Consider the following 13,581-nt stretch of genomic DNA (forward strand, 5'->3'; position numbering starts at 1 on the left):
TTTAAACGGGACATAGACTGCATTTAAGGTTGGTGTCAAGGACGTCAGATGAGGGGCTAAACATAAAAATAAACATAATATGCCTCTTCCAAAAGCAAAAAAAAACAAACTCTTCTTTGCTTGTACAGCTTAAATGGCACTGCGCTTACTGATACTCCAGAGCAGAAGTATGTTGGGGTATATTTTACAGGAATATTTATCTTGGCAGTCCCACATTAATAAAATTACAACAAAAGAAATCGGTATGTTGTATTTTTTAGGACGCAACTTTCAAAACTGCCCACCCGAAGTTAAGGAGACATTATATATGACGAATATACGGCCCATTATGAAATTTTCTTGTCCACTGTTGAATCCCTAAACACAATATCTTTGTGTTAACCTCGAAAGTGTCCAAGAGAGGGCAGTAAGATTCGTCAGCGGATTGTATGACAACACTGTGAGCTGGAGCTTCTCAATGGCTCTCTCGGATGGAAACCGCTTAAGTGCCGTAGGTTTACGTTACATCTCAGTCTTTCATATTATATATAACAACGAAACGGGCATGAACAAGAGATCACTTCTTGAACCTTCTCACTTCATCTCACGCAGGGTAGATTATCAAAATAAGTTTCGCGAATATTGATGCCGTACTCGCGTTTTCAAATACTATTCTCTCCTCTTACCACTTACCAATAGAACTGTTTACCCGAGTCGTATGTCACGTTTTCATCAAACACTGTACTTTCTTTCTCCGAGCTATTGACGAGTGCTTGAACATAGTAACCCGATTTTGTAAACTGTGGTAATCTATCAATAATTATTGTTATATATATTGTTCCTACCACTTGTATTTTGTTTATGATTAAAGAATATTTTTTGTTATTGTCTTTTTTTTTCTCACTTTATCTCCCTCCCCCCCCCCCCTTTTTGTAATGCCTTTGGGCGCTGAAAAGTATATGGAATAAATAAATAACTAAATAAATAAGATTCAAGGTTTATTTTCTGTTATATAGGCAAAACAATATATTTTATTTGCAGTTCATGATATATCACGATAATAGCTTAGTCACTGAAGTACACGCACTTAATACATTTTAATTTGTACAAAGAATAGGATTCTATGAAATAAAAAGAAGTGCATTTCAGCTTTTTGGTCATATCAAGGTAATTTGAATATCTTTAATAGATTACGCGTAGTAACTTGTTAAACTGTTTTCGTTATTTTTGTCCAGCTCGCTTGCACCTTTGCATTTAATTTAATTATAACCATAACCCTAAAATGCAAGCCGTTCAGCCTTGTTTGTGTTAGACCGGTGGAAGCTGATAAAAGCCGTTTGCTCTTCTGAAGTCTCCTGGTTAGTTCAGATGGTAGAGCGATCCACTGGAAATTGAGAGGTCCTCGGTTCGATACCAGGACCCTGGCGGATTTGTTTGGTCACACATCACTCACCTAGCCGTGCTTGGAGATTTGTGTTCCCCTTGTTCCCCTTCTCCAGGCCTTATTTTTTTCATTCCTGTCCAGCTCGCGTGCACGTTTGCATTTAATTGCATTGTAATCATAATCTTAAAATGCAAGCCGTTCACTCTTGTTGGTGTTTGATTGGGAGCAGCTGATAAAACCCGTTTGGTCTACTGACGTCTAACTCCTTGTTAGCTCAGTTGGCAGAGCGCTCCACTGAAAATTGAGAGGTCCCTGTCTCAATACCAGGCTCAGGACGATTTTTTTTCGCTCGCTCACCTATAGTCAGTTATAGGTTAAGAAAAAAGCTGCACATCGATATGTATTCATCCGCCGTCAACTTACCGCCAATCGCGCCCGAGCGTCCTCGTGACGTCACGGCCTCTGCGGACCAATCCTGATTTTTTTCCGGACGAAAGCTTCCAACATGGCAGCCTGGACCTAGCAACAGGACACCAGCATTTTTCAGCGAATATGCTGGTCTTGCCACGGTATTTTACTAACGCGAGGCCATGCCGCGAAGTCTCAACGGTAACGACTTGCGTTCGCAGTAGCTTTTGTGCGACGACGTGATGATCCGGCGATGGTATCGCCATCGGAAAGTTCAAAGCGGACGCAAGGCTTAGCATCGCTGGGCCGCTCGTCTGACGTCGTCTTCTTTTTTTCCTCTCGTTGGAGGTCTGCGTTCCCTGCCTCGAGTCGCCTGTCAATACAGTGCCGGTATCGCCGTTTTTCTTCCCTGTGGACTCCGTGGGGCGAGATGAAAATGCAGCGCTCATCATCCAGTGATAACAACAGTATGTATGAGCGAGATTAGCAGCACGAGTGAACTGCCGGCACCCCCAGCACCGGGTTCCTTTGCTAGGCATTGCCTGCGCCCTCGCTTGCAACGGTGGATAAATAAACGAAGTGTAACTACTGAAACGACGTTGTACGGCGTCCTTCACTCAGTTGTGAAGCGTGCAACTCCTGCCAAGTTTTCGTCGCTATCAATCAAATGGTAAGTGACGATTGCTATAGCGGCCTCCTTTGCACCTTCGATTGCATGTAGGGAGGATAAAACCAGTGGTATGCACGATACCTACCTTTTCCCGGTGTCGTTTGAACTGACATTCTTTGTGTTAACGCTCATCCGAGAGAGCTATAAAACATTAACAGTACTAAAAGAAACGAGCTATAGAAGTAAACAGACAAAGTGCAAAGCTTGTTAAATAGCGCGAATCTTGGCAAGTGAAAGTTAGCTCTCCCCATTTCTAACACGAGTCGCTGTTCTCGTAATGCTCGGCATTACGAGAATGTAAACCATAAAACTCGGCATGATAGTAGGAGACTGAGGTTGTAGGCAAGCCCCTATAAGCTCAGCCTCCCTATTGCACCGCACAATTTGTGAATTGGGGTGATATCCATACAGATATCAATACGGACTCTCCGTTTCCGTTCTAACTGCGCTTACCACAGGCGGTGACCCAGTTGGTCGAGGTGCATGAAGGAACTCCAAGCTCTGAGTTGCACCTTCTAAGCCTTTGGGCCAGCCGATTCGAGGAAGTGGAACAGTGCTGAGGGATTGGAAACTCTATGCTGCTCACTTACGGCCCAGTGGATTATGTAAGGCAGACCTTAAAGACCTCAAAAAGCCTTGACCAGTGCAATGAGGTAATGAAGCACAACATCACGTCAACAACATGAGACACGGGAGACGTGTACGACACGCATCCGATTTTACAGCATATGAGTGGGACCGTTTTGTTTTTAGGGTTGATCCCCCTTGATGTTGACATCACGGGTCGTCGAGGGGCCCCACACTGGACATGTCACTCTCAGAAGAAGTGTCACCTTCATTAAGAGCGATGACGATTGGCTCTATGTGAGCACTTGTCGTTCCTCCTTGTTTGAAGCTTTCTTCCACTTCGACGACATGCCTCACAGCGTTGCACCAGTGGCAGTTACTAGCCGTGACCTGCTCAGCTTCTTCTTTGAGGAGTCTCTCAACGTCGCCAATCTTGAACATTGTGTTTCGGGCTGCGACACGATTCTTGATCTGTGCCCAGATGAGTTCAATTGGGTTGAACTCACAGTGGTAGGGTGGAAGCCTGACCACTGTGCAACCAGCCCTTTCTGCAGCAGTGTCCACACGGTACTTCACGTACTGCGGCTTGACCGACGACACGATCTCAAGGAGCTGCCTCTTCAGCATCTTGGCGTCCCAAGCAATACCTTTCGACGTGAGCCAGCCCTGGATGAGCTCCTTCCGGGAACTGGTCGTCGGCACCGCCTCTAACCGCCGGGAATGGTGCGGGGCATTGTCCATTACGATGACACTCCCGGTCGGCAGTTTTTGGAGGACATCGTCGAACCACTTTTCGAACCGAGGGCCGTCCATTTCCTCGTGATAGTCGCCGGTTTTTTTGCTGCGGAAGACGTCCAGGCACCCAGGGACAAATCCATCTTCGCTGCCGATATGCGTAACGATGAGGCGCTGGCCCTTCCCCGACGGCTGCTTCAGGCCCGTTGTGAGACCTCGCATGAAGGCGTCGTGGGACGAAGTCACAGTGCTGTCCACCCACACCGTCGAGGCAGTGTGCCCGGCCGTCACCCACGTCTCGTCGAGGTAAAAAATCTGGCGGCCCTCTTGCCTGTGACGCGTGATGTCCCGCAAGTACGTCTGCTGCCAAGCGACGATGTCGTCTCGCTCGACCATGAGCGAGTTTCGAGCCCTCCTTTCTCGCCTGAAGCTGATGTCAAGAAGGAGACGACGCACGGTCCACGCCTGCAGCGAGGGGAGTTCTGGGCTTGTGCGGAACTCGGCTGCTATCTTTTCAACCGTGGGCATCTCGTTCCGGCGAAAAAACCGATGCACTCACGATCTTAAGGCACACAGCACGAGGTCACCGTACTTGGCAGTACGCCGCTTCTTGCCTGCATTTGTTGGGCGCTTCCGAGAGGGTGACGCGAGTTGCCCATCATTCGCACTTGCCTCCTTCTTGATTGCAAGCACACTGGACACGCTGACACCTGCCAGTTTGCTGACTGCCTTGCAGGATTCAATCACGTCGAGGTCGGGCTCCGTATGTCGCATCCGAACGTACATGTTCAGAAGGAGCTCTCGTTGGCCGCTGTTCAAGATGTGGCCGCTCTTGTGCTTCTTGAACCAGCGTTTTGGCGTAGACGGTAGGTCTCTCGACCAAGAAGAATCCGAAGAATCACTTTCCGCAGCTTCCTCGTTGGGATCCATGACGGAAAACATGTGGAACACACAACCGGAGAACGACTTTCCAAATCGCGAATTCGTCGAAACCGGAAACGCAAAAGATTTTCTATTCAACAAATCAACTAAACATACACTATTCATCTATAAAGTATATAAAACTAAGAAAAATAAGGTAATTTGCATTAGTTACGAAATAATAATGTCCTTTCTTTTTTTTTTTTAGTTTTTCAAAAAAGTCGGGTTCTCGACTACCAAAACCGAAACCACTGGAAGACAGAAGTTCAGACAGCTATTTAGACAGGAAGTCAGTTAGAAGGCGGAACATTAGACATGACCCCTGTCCATTAATACTGAACCCGTGCGTGGACAATAACGTATCTCAACTTCTTTAAGTATCGTGAATAAACTAAATTATTTATGTATTGGCCTAGAAGACGTTTCTTTGAGAGGGATAAAACGGCGTTGCTAGGGAGCTATTTTCTTTGACGGCGTAGGCATTTCAAGCGGCGCTTTACGTTTGTGGGCGGAGCTCCAGCTTTTTTCTTAACCTGTAACCGACTATAGGTGTGTTTGTGTGGAGGCTTGTGTTTGTCCTTTGTCTCCTTTGTTCCCCTTCTCCAGGGATTATTTTCGTCAAGCCCTCGCAGCTCGGCATACTCCGTTCGATGAGCTGGCTGGGCTAGCTGTTTTCCTTAGCGGCCGAGCAAACTGGGCAGCGTCGGTACCGTGTGACGCGGGCGAGAGCACGCGGTGAACGTGCAGCGTGCACATGGGACTAGGTGGACTATCCGTGCCACGAGTCATAGTACAGTTTCTCGGCCACAGACATCGGTGTCGCCATCTACGATTCAGGGACGATATTCAGTTGGAATGTTTTCACTTTAAACGAGCTTACTGGCACTAGTGGGGCTCAGGGATGCTCGCACGCAACGCCACTGGCAAAGAAACTCCTTTTTTCGCGGTGTAATTTCAAGGAAAAAAGCGAACGTTTCCATTCAATCTCTCCTTCGCAAAATTTGATGACGTAACTGGGCGGTCGCAGTACCGCTCGGTGACGATATCAGAATGGGGCTCATAGATTGAACCCGAGCTCTGCGTGAACACTCGATTTGGGCTCGTGATAATCAATAGCTCGAGAAGCATTCGGGTATTGGCCCGCGTTCAATCGCTGCAACGACGACAGTAGCCGAACTATAACAATGTCTGGAACTCAGCGTGTGTCCTGTGCCTTGCCGACCCTAGAGTCACTAAATAAGCTACGCTTTCAGAGTGCCGCATTCCTTTTCGTTGGCACTTTGCCGACAACGCAGTCGCTCTATTCAACAATATTCTAGTTTACTCCGACATCATTGGACAGCGGCAGTCATGAGAGTCACTATAATCATCATCGCGTTTTTTCAACGCTACCATTTTGGGTCCAGCGATCCGCTGCTTGCAGCTGTTTTACTTTTTACTGCGCGCGCACATTAAAGGGACACTGACAGGGTATTTATGCTCGCCGAGGTTTTTAGTTGTACGTGACATATGAGAGCTCAACTACCCAGAACAGAGTTTGCGGCTCGAAATTCGGTTTCTTTCCGCCGGAAAACCGCCGATCAAGAACTGGCCGGTTCGAGTCTCGCTCACTCTCTTTTCGGCGGTCACGGGCCGTTTTCTAAGGTATCGATGCGACCACCAAATTTAATCAAAGTCGTGGGTCACTGAAGGCATACACTCAATATTAAAAATAGAAAAAAATATGAAACCCATTTTTTGTGGCTGCTAAAAAGCTGCAAATACGTTGATTGGAAAAAAAGTTTCACAGACAACCGGAAGCATTCTGTGCGTGCGTCGTTTCGCGTATCGTGGGACTCGCAGGGACGCGATGGCAGCGGACGACGGGCGTGAGACCTCTATTTCAGAACTGTCGTTCGCGGTACCGGAAAATTTTGTCTGCCTTTAAAAGAGAAATTTGGGACTGATCAAAAGAATTGGTCTTCGTCCCGTACGACACGCCCGACCACCAAGCCGATTTGCACGAAGACGTCGCCGAGCCGTCGCTCCCTTCTCGTGGCTTAAGACATCGCTCGCGCAAACGTCAAGCACGACGTGTCTACTTCGAGTTGAATATGCACGCGTACGATTTCTTTACAAGGGCAGAATGTCGCCAATGCGGGGTGCATCCCGACTTCGACCCGGGAGTGCTTTTGCTAAAGGAAGATCGGTAGCAAACTTCCCAACTTACTGTTTATCGGCTGAATTATTACTAAGGAAAGAGATCCCCTTGCTTCGATATGCCCCAGTAGCTTCGTGGGAAAGACGTCCGCTTTACACGTCGTAGGATCGAATTCGATCCCCCGTGAAACTTTTTTTTTTTCATATGTTTTTCGATGTCTACATTTCTTTTCTTTTTTTACAATTATCACTGCAGAAACAAAAAAAAAAAAAGAAACAAATGTTGTGGACGACACGTCGCTGAATTAAATGTTATGGGATTTCCTTTTTGACACCTGCGAACTCAATGTAATCACTTTCCACAAAATGCAAGGAGCATATAAATCAGGTAGCGTCCGCTTTCTGAGGTGCCCGTAAATGGTCTACAGGAATTGCAGCCAGCCTTTGGTCCCGATCCCGTTGATCTTTCGGAAACTCTGTCGCACAATGCCACTTCTGTTTCGGACGCAGGACATGTGAGCCAGCTCTTCACGCAACATCTTGGGTGTATTCTTTTCGGAGCCGATCAAAATTCACCACGGGCACTCACTACTCATCTCCAACTCCTCAATATACAAAACAACTGATCTTGGAGTACAGAACAACGAGCGGAACATACATAACTGCAAAAGAATCCCACGGCGAACAGTTCCCGTACGCCGCACGTCGTCTGCTACCGGGAAGGAGAAAAAAAAAAAAAAAAAAAAACACGGTCGGGTGTAGCCACGTGACTTCCACCACTTGTTCTCTTCTCTCCACTTCTCCGACCTCCGTCGGGTTTCGGTTTCGGTTTCAACCAGTTGCGTCTTTTGGCTTTATTAAAAAAAATACGCTACTCTGTTGCAAAATATTAATTGGGTAGTCCTCCGACATCGTAATGAAGCGCCTGGCAAAAAATTAAAAAAAATTTTTGGGGGGTGTCAGTGTCCCTTTAAGTCCGTCGTTCAGCATGCGCTTTTTCGTTCTTATGTCGAGATTCGAACAACACAACCTTGATTCGCTGCCACAGCCGCGGCTACGGCAGCTGGCGCAGGCGACGGCTACAGCTCGGCTTGGCTCTGCTAGAGGCACCCTTCCATCTGCGCGCGGACCCAAGATGGCGGCGCCTGACGCGCTTCAGGGGCGTAGTTTGGGAGTTTCGGTACTCTGAAAGCGTAGCTTTATTTAGTCACTCTAGCTGCGAGTAGAGGGGGTGAACGCTGCTCGTTTTTCTTTAGTTCGTTCGGTGACTTCGATTGCGTGTGGTGAAAAACGAAGGGGAGTTGCACAGGTGATTAGGGAGTTTCAGCAGGTCGTTTCCACACGAACGGTTCGCCCTCGAACGGATCCGCGACGCCACTGCGCATGCGCGCGCGAGTCGTTCGGGGAGTCGGGAGGCTCTTCTCGTTCGTTTCTCCCATTCCGGCCGCTGGAGTCGTCACCGCAACGCAGCCAGCACCGTTCACGACTCGGGTAAAAAAAAGGTGACGATCGGTCCGGCGACCGCCTTCGCCGACCCAGCCGAGCGTTAGGCTTAGGACAGCGGGAGGCAATTTGCCGTCCTGTTAGTCTGCTTCATCTGAGAGGTCGAACCAAATTATTTCGAGGACTGCTCACAATGGTAAGCGATCGTGAATGCTGTAAACGGCGCATGCTAGTAAATTTTCGCTATCTGCGGGCAGACTAGCTGCCGTGGCGACCGCAAGCAGACGAAATGATTTGGTTCGACGGCACACAACGTGAACGATCGTTCAAGTTCAAGATGACGGAGACACACCACATACCTTTACGGTCGTTCAGACACTTTTTACTTTATCTAGCTTCGCAGTTCTTGAAATTCCGACCGGCAAATGTTACGCCGGCCGTCTTGTTTACATCAGTCGTACGCCGGAAACACGAGCTGCCACGGATTTAAACGTTGCAGAATGTTTCACATGTTTGCTAGAAGATGGCGCCACCGTTAAGCATGATCATCATCATCGTTTACACGGTCTCGCCACTTTCACGATTCGCTAAAGTATGTCAAATTTGACGTACGGTTTCACGGAACGAACCTGCTGTACCGTTCGTGATTTCGGAACCGCGTGCTTGAAAAGCGACTCGATAAAACTCCCTAATAACGTCAGGAATCCACTCTAGGAGATATTGCATCGCTCTTTTAAGATGACCGCTGTGGTACCTCAACCTTAGTGATCAATGCGGAAAAGAAAATGTTCGACCGCACGTCCATCTCGATCAAAAGTGGTAGAGGCCTTGACTCCCTGGGTTCGGTAATCAGAAGTTTCGACCGGGTTGCTAAACTTGTCAAACACAAAGTTGGGGCCGAAGTTCGCTGAGCTTGCTGATTGGACACTCGCGACGATGGCGTCACGCGGGGAAAGATGTCAATCATTCAAGCTGTCTCGGTGCTCATATTCTAGCGAGATTGTGAAAAACAAAGTCATAGCGAGCTTTATTGGAGCGCGCGCGAGCAAAATCTTTGGGCCAGCCGATTTGAACGGCTGCACTAATGACGTCGTGCCCTCGTGCCCCTACATCCCTAGGCTGCGTTATACTCAACGCTTCCTAAATTGTCACTAGGCTGGCTATGAATACTCTGAACTTTCTTGTCGCAAGTTCGCGGTATATGAACGTTTTTGGTGACAACAAACTAACGTTTCAAAACTTTGGGAAGGGGTTATTTAAGCCCGAAATCTTCTTTGTGTATCGAGGCAAATATTGAACTTTGTACTATTGTGAAGCTGTGAGGCGGTGTTCACGGCTTTAGAGTTCATCTTCCGCCACAGGGAACATGCCTGCCGGGGTTACCCAGAGGCGTTGTGCGTGGTAACGTCGGTAGTTTTTGATAGATGTGGGGGGCGGCGGGGGCTGGGGCAATCGACTCCTTCCATTACCCCTTTATGCCCTTTGTCCCCTCTTTTGACGCCAACCGGGGGGGGGGGATGAATTGTTTTTCTCCCCGTTGACCTATTTGAATTCCCCTGCTTAGAAGTGTTCCAACTGAGCATTGACGAGGAACAGCTCAGCGTGCCATTTTCAAAATAGTAGCTTTGTTCGACTTAACTGCACCTCTCACACCGGTGCAGAAAAGTGTAGGGCAGTGTATTTCCGGTAGGTGTATTGAGATACGACCAGAAGTGCACCGCCCTGCACTTTTCTGCACCGGTGCAGGAGCTGCACGTAAATCGAACGAAGCTTCTGTTTCTCGAAATTCTGACTGTTCGCGTTTCATGAACCTACTAGCGGCCATGGCAGACTTTCAAGCGAGAGGCTTGTGTTAGGGTTTGTAGTATGCAGGCGGGTTCAGTGACGTCCTTTCATTAGCGGCGAGATGTTTCGGTGGCGCCTTCGTTCGGTTACCTTTCGTGACGTCATCGCCTTGTGAACAACAAGTTCGATGGTGTTTGTAATGAGCATTCTAGAAGCCTGAAATCATAACGGTCTCAAAGAAACACTGCCAGCACAGTCAAAATTGAAGTTCTTACATTCCTCTCATTTCCGTCGATGAGACATTCTTTGCTGACGTCATAGTCATCATTCGGCCAATAGGGAGTATTCACTGGATGCCATATTTGTGTGTGCTGTTTAGAGCGCATGCTCAGAACGAGCTCACATCAATTGGCTGCTAAGACCGGCACTCATGATGGTGCGGAATGCACGTTGCAAAATAACTGTAGAAGCTCGCCGTCAGCACGCGCTCAGCATTCGCGCACACACCTATGGCCGCCAGTGAATGCTCCCTATTGTGGTAGGCCGACCACAGCGACGCTTTCCATCGCTCACGTCGCCAACACCTAATAATCCTGACCCTTTACGTCACTGCCAGGATTAGCAGTTGTGAACAAGAAATTTGATGGTGCATGTTCAAATTTTCGGTACAGGTTTGATTGTGTACAATGGAAGCTTGGAGTCATCGCGTTCTTTAAGCACCATCGTTAGTATTAATATCCTTTGCTAACCCTTATTGGCGTTAATGAAAGCAGAGTTAATCCCAGTTTGGCTAATCTTGGCAACTCGACCACACTGACGCTTTTGCTAACCTATGTGGCCAATCGTATACTTAGTATAAACAGTAAAAGGATTTGATTTCGCCGATGGGGGGACAATTGCCCGGAGGCAAAATCCGCCCGAAAACGGACAACGCTACTAGGTTTGTTCTGACCTACCCTACCGAAAAATCCGGTATAACTTTCCCTATCCGGAATAAGGAACCGGAAATTTGTTACTGGAAACCCGAAATCCAGATTGAGAACAAAGGAATAATTTCTGAAAACCTAAATTCCAGATAGAGTCCAGATAGAATCCAGATAGATTTCCGGTTCCATAATCCGGATAGCGAAAAGTTATACCGGAATTTTCGGTAGGGTAGCCACGTCGGGCTAAACGTTTACTATATTAAAATGCTGACAGCAGTGAAAAGAACAGTATAGACGTTTTTCAGTAAATCCTTCTTTATCAGCGGAAATGAGAACGATGCCAGACTGTCAACTGCGACTGTTTTGATGTCAACGTTACTGGAGCAAGCCTTGTTTCACACCTGTGACGTGGGCTCAGTGGCGGTCACGAGAACTAGCAGCGCTGCAGTCGAGACTTACTTCCCGATTGTTTAGCCTGCGAAGCTTCAATAGCATTACTTCAGCTGGGGCGAGTTGGCAATTCATACTAAGGGCCGGTTCAGACAGTTGCGTTTGAGTGCGTTTGACTGCGTTGCCTCGAAAACTGAAAGCGAGTCACCTGCATATCTGTGCTTCTTATGAAGCTTGGAATCCAATTTAATGAATCATCTTCGCACGCGATAGAACCAGAAGGGATGTCCTGGTTTCTCGCAGAAACGCAGTCAAACACAACTTTCTGAATCAGGCTTAACACTTTATAGCGCAAGGAAACAGACGCACACAAAAATAAATTGCAAACACTCAAAGAAAGAACACTCACATTGCGCTGACTCTGATCTCTGTGGTGTATTACACTTCATCTTCATCATCTCTTTTTTTTTTTTTTTTGCTATTATACAGATGGAAGTAAAAAAAAAAAAAAGAAGAAAAGGAAAAAAAAAAAAAGGAAGCTCTCAACGGGGTGGTAGTAGACGACGCGCGAGACAGGGAAGCGAGATCCGACTGCAGCGCCGCTAGTTCTCGTGACCGCCACCTGCGCCTGTCGCCTCTGCAGGGGAGAATATGGAGCTGCGAAACAGCTCGCTCCAGTAACGTTGGCCTCCGCTGTGATTTTTAGAGACGATCAGAGATGATGGTCGCAGTTGATAATCTTTGTCGTGACGTCACACGTATGGACCGCGGTCGTCTCCGCTCGCTCTCTCGTGCTGCTCTTGTTCGGCACCTAGGAAAAGGTCGGGATTTTTTGCTCCTTCAATGAAAACCGTCACGAAGAAAAACGGATCTGCGGGTTCGTGAGAAAAGAAAACTTTGCGGTAATCTTTCGGCTCCCCCCTCTCTCTCCCCCCGCCCCCCCCCCCCCCCCCCATGTCATAACACAAATAATATTTGTGTTTGACGTGTTTAGCGACCGTGCTCCGAGCTTTGGTGCTATAATATACACGACCTTTAATTTCCGTCGTTCATGTACGCTAGGCACACGAATTATGTTTCGATTAAACGGAATGCATCATTTGCAAAAAAAAAAAAGCGCCATCTAGAGTAATCATGATCAATTGTCCAATTTCCGCCATATGGAAGGTTTCGGTGCCGATAGTTTCGCCCAAGAGACAATTGTCCCGGCAAAGTGGGACTCGTACAATTAAAATATTATCACCTGCTGAAACTCCAATTCGAACCCTTCACACAGCGTCTTCGATAAAGACTGTCCCTTGACCTGCGTGACCCAGTTCACTGCTTGAGTGACGAATCTTGCGACCTCGTTGCTTACACTTACTTTCCAGAATTTCGCGACCCTCTTTCTTTCCTTCTTTAGAACGAAACTAAAATGCAACCTATTCACTACAGAAAAAATTGTTCTAATATCATGAAAACCGAGTTCAATGGAGAAGCGCTTTGTCCACACCTGAAAGATGTGAATCCCTGTCCACCACCCCAAATATGGTGGCTCCAATTGGCATGTTGACGATAGCTGTCAAGAAGTTTGCACATGGCATATAGTGTAACGCCATCTAGAATAATTGAAGCATGCGAACAACCTTCTCTTTCTCCACGTATACATTGTCACACTCTGATGACGCCGACTGGGCAATGGACCTCTTGCAAAATCGAAGCGATCCTAAGGGGGCAGTATCGCGCGAAGCATCTTGCGATACCATTGGCAACAGTTTTAGTTTCGATTTTCCAGTGTCACTTCACGACATCGAGTCATGACCAAATACAACACTTCAAGTTTCGGATATGTTACTTTCCCTAATTTTATAAGACTGTTCGTGTTGCCTACGAATACCAATAGAATGTTGGGACACGTTTGTAAGGCACCCATTCTGCCAGCTGTTGGCGCGCAAGGTAAATACAGAGCTATGATAGCATATGGAAGAAATATGGTGGACCGATCATCCTCTTCCAGTGACTTCTCAATGCCCTAAGCTTCTTAAATGATCCGTGAGCAGGGGTTATCGTGCTCCACCCTCCAGTGGCAGCCAGGGCGCCAGGAAGGTAGGGGATGTGGCCGGCCGACCGTGCTCCTACTCCTCGCTAAGACTAGGAAGATCCTAGAACTAAAGCAGCGCTTCAGAGTAAAAACACTATCCCGTCTTAGTTCTTCAAATCTTGGTCGCCAGTTATCTGAAGCTCTATGTAAAATC

At 47.5% G+C, this 13,581-nt stretch overlaps 1 protein-coding gene and 1 pseudogene across 1 annotated transcript; one reads left to right on the top strand and one right to left on the bottom strand.

Annotated features, from left to right (window-relative positions):
• The first annotated feature begins 244 nt into the window (after positions 1-244).
• On the top strand, positions 245-788 carry LOC120840670 (annotated as a pseudogene).
• A 2,430-nt stretch (positions 789-3,218) lies between these two features.
• LOC120840671 lies at positions 3,219-3,965 on the bottom strand. The gene has a single exon (XM_040211279.1). It carries the CDS (start codon positions 3,963-3,965, stop codon positions 3,219-3,221), a length of 747 nt encoding a protein of 248 aa, XP_040067213.1.
• Positions 3,966-13,581: the final 9,616 nt, after the last annotated feature.

Source organism: Ixodes scapularis, unplaced genomic scaffold (genome assembly GCF_016920785.2).
Source record: "Ixodes scapularis isolate PalLabHiFi unplaced genomic scaffold, ASM1692078v2 PGA_scaffold4__175_contigs__length_147842914, whole genome shotgun sequence".
NCBI lineage: Eukaryota > Metazoa > Arthropoda > Arachnida > Ixodida > Ixodidae > Ixodes > Ixodes scapularis.